We start from the raw sequence: 7,184 nt of genomic DNA on the forward strand, positions 1-7,184 counted from the left end.
TCTTTAGTAGTTACTTACACATAAATTTGCCTATGTACAATCTTCGGGGACATGAATTCTCTTTGACCGAGTCAAAATCATACTTAAAAATGTAAATAACACATGTTTATCATATTCTGTTCTGCAAAGAAAAATGAAGAACAAAAATGCTTTGCCTTGGGCTAAAAGAAGGGATAGATGGGGAAATGGCGAACACTATGTTAGCGTGAATATATCATGAACCGTTGCATACACTACCTAAAAGCCGAACCTCGGCTTTAAAACCGGGTCCATTGAATGAGTTACTCCCGTCTATGTAATTGAGAGTTAATCCTTCTTGACTCGAGAGGAAGGCAACTCTGGAGTTCAAAGGTCCCCAAAGGTGCGATGTTTCGGCATTTGCTGATTGACTAGAAGGATGGTCATAGACAACAAGCTCTTCTGAGGTTGTTGTAACAAAGTTGGAGAAGATGAGCTGGATATGACTGCCAGATGGAGCAACAAAGTGCATGGTGCAGTCCATGTTGATATCGGAAGTAGAGGGATCATCATACATAGGCGTGGCAAAGGTGACTACTGGTGAATCCGCAGTAAAAGTCATAGTTCCGCCGCAGAATCCAGTCTCATTGGCGGGAAGGCCATCTTTGAAAAGAAAAATATATGCACGTAAAAAACAAGCACATGTCCAATCAGAACAACTGTCGCCTTTTCCGTCCAGTAAACCTATTGTTTCTAACTATGAATTCGACCGCTGTAATATTTTTTTCAGATTGATCAAGAGGTTCCGAACAGTTTCGGTCGAGAAAAATAATTATCTTTACACAAACATCAATATTTAGATTGGATAACATTACCAAAAGGGCTCTTTCCTTAAAACTAACATACCGCATATGTCATTTGTATTATGTTCTGTAACATGATTCAAAATGACGTCATACAAATATAAAAACCAGATTATAGTGGTAAATACCTAGAACGCTTGCTTCAGCTAGATATCCGGGCCCGTTGAACAGATCGTTTCCATCGTCGTAGGTGATGGTTAACCCTCCAGAAGACGAGTACACCGCTGAGGGCGCTGTAAGGGTCCCTACGAAGAAGGCTACACGGGATGTCAACAAATATGGATGGTCGTAAACAGAGATACTTTCACTAATAGTTGTATAGATGTAAATAAAGTTAAGTCGTACCTGCTTCCCTTCAGGGCTTGTAATATGAATTCTACAGTCGACGTGGACATCTACAAAGGATGGACTATCATACAGGGGTGACGAGAAATTGAGTTTAGGTGTTGTTTGGTCAAGCACTACAGTTCCACCACAAAGTGCTGACTGACCGGAAGGAACGATATCTGCAAGACACAATTAGATTAAATAAATAAAAACACCATGTTCATGGATGGTTTAATGACTGGCAGCCCGTGTTGAGATCTAGTGCTCAGTAACCGGTGGCACAAGAAATGCAATTACTCATTTTTGGCAGTGCACCCACAATCAAACCACTGTAATGCCCCGTTGCATAAAAGTTAAGTGTTATGGTAACTTTGCCATCCAACAGTAACTACCACGGTAACGCTGATTACTAATGCAACGCATATCGTCGTAATGATTTTTTTTTGGTTTGCAGAATTCTGTTACAAACTATTATACTTACCTAATATTCTCGCTACGGCACGGAATCCTGGACCATTGCTTGAGCTACTGCTGTCATCGTACACTACTGTAAAACCACCTTGCGTTGAGAAAAAAGCGGCACCTGTGTCGAGTAGGCCGTAGATATAAGCTACCCTATACTCTGTAGACATGGAAAACGGATGGTCGTAGACAGAAATCTTCTCGTTCGAGGTTGTAGCAATATCAATAAAGGAAAGTAGGACTTGGCTACCCGCCGGAGACAAGATGTGGAATAGAATATCAAGGGTCACGTCATTATTCGACGATGGGAAGTAGAAAGGAGTGTAGAAGGTCGCATTCGGTCTTGATTCAATCAAATCGATAGTTCCACCAGCAAAACTCGGAAAAGTCCATGGTGACACATCTGCAGGTAGAATAAGCAGGTTAGAGACATTGGATTTTTTTAAAGATTAAGAAGTCAGACTGAGGGGAAATAAACGAGAACAAGAAAACAAAATTTACTGGAACTGCAGGTGTTACATGGGCAGGTTTATTATGTTTGGCAAGTAAAATGACTATGCAAAACAAACATTCAACATATACATATATAAATATATAGATAAAGAAATAAAGTATATGGGAAAGAGGGGATCGGAATAAGGATGTCTATATATTCCGAATATAATTTTTTTTTCGGTATCTTGCAATGTAACTTTTGCTTCAGAGTCATGTGAACTAATTCATTTGGAAGTTCCTCAAAACACTTATGACTTAATTAAGTGCCCCTTCCTGCCCGTCCATGTCCAGTTTATTGCTATAGATTAAAGGTTAATGGAATAAAACATAGAAAACTTGCCAATGACGCTAGCAACTGCTTTGAAACCGCGGCCGTTGTATTTATCAGAGCTATCCAGATAGACGACAGTCAGTCCATTAGCGGATGAATAGACTATCACCTCGACATTGACCGATCCGGAGATATAGGTGGAACGCTGCGAAGAGGATTGTGGGTAATCATAGACTGAAATAGTCTCACTCGTGGTTGTCGAAATATCAAGGAACATCAGTTGCACCTGCTTTCCTTCGGGGGACAGGATGTGGAGTGTGAAATCGATTTCAACGTTGTCCATTGATGGATTATTGTAAAGGGGAGTGGTGAAGGTATGGTTTGGTGTAGAATCCGACAGAGAGAGAACGCCCCCGCAGAGTCCGTCACTTTCATATGGAATACCATCTTTTAGAGCAATTAAGACAGAGGAAATTATTAGAATGATGAAAGAACACATGGTCTCACAGTGTGTGCCGCAGTGTGTTCATGACGTGGAACACAATGTGAAACTACCTTCACACTGTTAAATTTGAGCATTTCAACAGTGTGAATCACATTTTCATTCACGCTCACACTTTTGAGATGTCCACAGTGTGAAAATATCTTCACATTGTTGAATTTGAGTAGTATGAATAAAATGCTCACATAGTCCACTATGTGAACACACTATGATCACACTGTGGTCTTTCAAGCAGGATTGGTGCCACTGATGGTCGAATTTCCATTGGTGTGTGGTCTATTTGATTTATTACATTAGAAAATGCAGAAGAATAATTTGCCGATTTGGTGCCTTTTCTTTGCTGTATCCAGGGGAGGAAATCTCTCCCAAAAGGTAGGGGGTCAAGGGTCTGGAAAATTTGACAAGCAAAAAAAAAAAAAAAGGTATTACCTAAAATTTAAGGTCATTTCGACGAAAATATATTTGACAAGCAAAAAAAAAAGGTCATCTCGTCCCAAAACGCACGTTTTATTTCCATTTTCAGTGATATATTTCTTAGCATCACCAAAGACCCAAAATAGTAGGGGGGACATTTGATATTGTGTCCCCCCCTACTATTTTGAGTAGGGGGGACACGACCCCCCTGTCCCCCCTGGGATTTCCGCCCATGGCTGTATCATGAAATAACAGAAACCAAGTCTCCTAAACACTGAGCTTGATTCTACCGTTTTGGAGGAGAGATTACTTTGAAGAACTAATCCATGTTGTAGCCCTTTCTGAAGGCTAAACTGGGGTTGCTTAGCAAAGCTATTTAATGATACAAGTATTTAAGTTTAAGACATAAAAGTGGTGGGTAAGAGCTACAAGGGAGTAAGCTGGTTTGAGCATGGGGAGGCGCACATCCTGGGAAGATGAAACTTAAGTGGTATGGGGTGCACATCTTGTGGAGGTGGAACTAAAGTTTGGAAAATCAGCTGTTGAAAGCAGAAGAAGGGGTGCGAATTTCGTTTTGCTTGTCAGTGTCGGAACTCCTCTGCCTCAGCGGGAGGGTGCACCCGGTGCATTCCCAGCCTACGCCCTTAAGCTAATGTATACTTTCCAACGACATTTCTCCTGAGCCTTAATTTATAGTAGAAAGTACATGTACGACATGCCAATACGGAAAAAAAGTTGAGAAATTTCCATTACTCAACCTACATGTATACTAGTAATACAGAGAAGTCATTGCAACGCAAAGCTATAATCATTGCATCATAGTTCCTACCCTCACTCACTCATGGCTCTGGGAAGCGTGGAGCATCTCCATCCGGGGACAACCCCTCTTCTAGCAGTACGGTGCTAAAGCAACCCCAAGATTTTCCGGAGGTGCTGCGTATATGTTATGCGCCATAGCACCTGGAAATCATGCTGGCATGCTACACTCTTAAAATGTTGGGCAACATGCTGTCCACACAACAAATGGTTAGACGATTTATCCAACTCTGGGTAGTTTTTAACCGATACTGTGAAGTTTCACCCAAAGCACACGTTATTGGTTTAAAAACTACCCAGAATTGGATAAAGTTTTAATCCATTGTTGTGTGGACAGTATGTTGCCCAAAATTTTTTTGTGTACCATGTTGAAATTTGACCAAGAGCACCTTTCTTTTTTTATAGCAAAAACCCTTATCAAATGTTTTTTTTTCCAAACCAGCACCCCCTCTTCTAAAATCGTTTCCTGGCCCCTGCACTCACCCAAGATACTGACTTCAGCCCGGAACCCTCGACCATGCGATGTTAGTTGATTTGCAGAATACACAAGGGTCAGCCCGCCTTGTGATGAAAACACAGTTGCCCTTGCCTGTTCAGTGCTGTATAAGGTAGTCACCAAGAACTCTGTATCGCTTGATGAAGGATGGTCGTAGATTCGCACGTACTCATTGATCAACTGGATATCATCCAGAACTGCCTGGACATCCTGACCCGACTGACTGTTAATGTGCATGGTGCATTCAGCTGCAAACGATGATGCGGACGATTCGCCGTTGTCGTAGATAAGAGAAGAGAAGCTAATGGAAGATCTAGAATCGGTCAAAGTCATCGTGCCGCCACAAATTCCTGGTAGCGATGCAGGGAGCATAGGAAGATCTGTTTAGTGAGACAAAGACTCAATTAATAAAATCTTTGTGTGCATTTTTATGTAAGACCCAGGTAAATTTCTCCAAAGTTTAGATAGACATCTTTAAAAGAAATGAATCTGAATTGATGTCTACGAAGCTTGACATGGTAAGCTATGTATGTTATAGAGCAATATATACATAATGAATATACATACACACACAGACATATATTAATATATATATATATATATATATAACAAAAAGTACAGAACAGAAAGGTACCAGTAAAATAACTTTTGTTTAATATGAATTTAATTTTTTTAGATATGTTTTTGTCGTCTTTCACACCCTATTTTTTAAATTGTAGGTGCTCCAACTCTTTAAAGAGCACGAGAATAGTAAGTATATAATTCTGAACTATAATGTAAATATTTTGTGAAGTATGTAGATGGATTTTGACTGAGAATTAAACGGTTTAGACTCAACGTGGTGATCTCGTGGTGTCTAAAAATGCAAAATTGATTTTATTTCTCGAGACCTTTCAAATGGGTGAACTTCAAAGAGCGATAGCAAAAAATCAAGCTCATGAACCCACGTTAATGTAGGCATATTTGGAATATTGCGGTTCTAAATTATAACTGTGCAACATTTGGTGAAAATGACGTGGATTTCATTTTAACTCTGGAACGACCTTGAATTGGAAGGATTTTCGTCTTTGCAAAACCTTTGATGTACTCTGCCAAGACACCAAGCGAAATGGGAATGTATTATAGATCGCGTGAAAATTGTTACCATTGAATACCCCCCCCCCAATAAGAACAACATCAACAACAACATGATATCAAAAGGCGTGATCATAAGTCAAAAATAACCGATGCACATTTGTTTACTTTTGGTTACCATGGCAACAGCCTGCAAATCTTTGAAACCTCGTCATTTCTATACCTTTCTAGTTATAATGTTACATATAAGAAGAATTGTAAAAGCAATTACATTCATCTATTTCGTTATTTCCTCTTTAATGATATTTATTTCTTAGAATGATCAAGAACATTCCACAACATATTTGTATAAGCTTTTGTTAAGCAGGCCTCTGCCTATTTAAAGGCCAATTATTATTTTTAATTCGGAATACAGATTACTTTACCATGTTTACAATAGGCTTAGCTATTTTATTGACATTGTTGTTGATTTCACTTAGGTCATTCAAGAATGTTTTAAAAATGTAGAATGCTCCAGAAAGACGGAGAACGTTGTTTTAAAAGACAATACCAGAAGCCTCTAGAATAGTGAATACTAGAAGGATCTAGAATAGTTGTAATTAGTATATAAAACTGGCAGATTCTTCAAGGACATCATCATCATATCATACCAGATCACTTCATCAGATCAGAGCTAAGAGACTTTATGTCAGAGCAGAATTTATTTCCACCTGGAATAATCATCTTCTGTGGAATTATTTGCACACCATCAATGAACTGTTTGCCGTTACTTTGAGAGAGGAATTCTCAGTTCTCATCGAGATCATCAACCTGTTTAATGAACGCTTTTCAACCCATTGACTGTTAATCATCAACATAAGTTATGGAATGCTCTTACATCTGAAATAAAAAATATACATTCACAATATGCTATTAAATCTAAATATAGAAAAATTATTTTATCTGCATATTGATTCTACAAAACCTACACAAACATTTTTTTTAATGTGTGTGTGTGTGTTTTTGTGTGTCTGTTGTTTGTAGTCTGGTTGTAATTGACCTATTGTAGATTTGATTGTTCTTTAAGTTCTTGATTTACCATGTCATAATGTATATTTTGTATGTAAGGGGATCACTGTTTAGCAAGCCATAGGCTTTTTTAGTGATACCCATACACATTTTATTGTATATATCTGCTTTGCATTTTATGAATTATTAATAAATTGAATTGAATTGAACATCGCCTTCACGGACATTTCAACTCATTAGAGTAACTCTTGATATTCATCGTGCTTCAACATCGGTTTCATCATTGCCATCATTGTGAATTTTTACTTTTCGCCAGCCAAATTGGACTTTTACTTTGGATTATTTATTGGATATATTGCACATCTGTCAACTCAGTAGACGTAAGATCTATAATTATTTATGTTTTATTTATGATTGTAAATGTATAATTAATTTCCCCTACCTTAAAGTAGAACCTTCCACCATTCCTGTGCAGCTATTTTTAGAAATGATGTAATG

General features: G+C 38.4%; 1 protein-coding gene across 1 annotated transcript; it reads right to left on the bottom strand.

Annotated features, from left to right (window-relative positions):
• Positions 1 to 214: 214 nt before the first annotated feature.
• Positions 215 to 5,024, bottom strand: LOC121412965. Its single transcript, XM_041605727.1, has 5 exons — positions 4,592 to 5,024; positions 2,446 to 2,823; positions 1,630 to 2,013; positions 950 to 1,327; positions 215 to 621 (listed from the first exon to the last, which is right to left on the bottom strand). Exons 1-5 carry the CDS (start codon positions 4,974 to 4,976, stop codon positions 215 to 217), a joined length of 1,932 nt encoding a protein of 643 aa, XP_041461661.1. The 5' UTR covers positions 4,977 to 5,024.
• Positions 5,025 to 7,184: the final 2,160 nt, after the last annotated feature.

This window comes from Lytechinus variegatus, chromosome 4 (assembly GCF_018143015.1).
Source record: "Lytechinus variegatus isolate NC3 chromosome 4, Lvar_3.0, whole genome shotgun sequence".
NCBI classification, from domain to species: Eukaryota; Metazoa; Echinodermata; class Echinoidea; order Temnopleuroida; family Toxopneustidae; genus Lytechinus; species Lytechinus variegatus.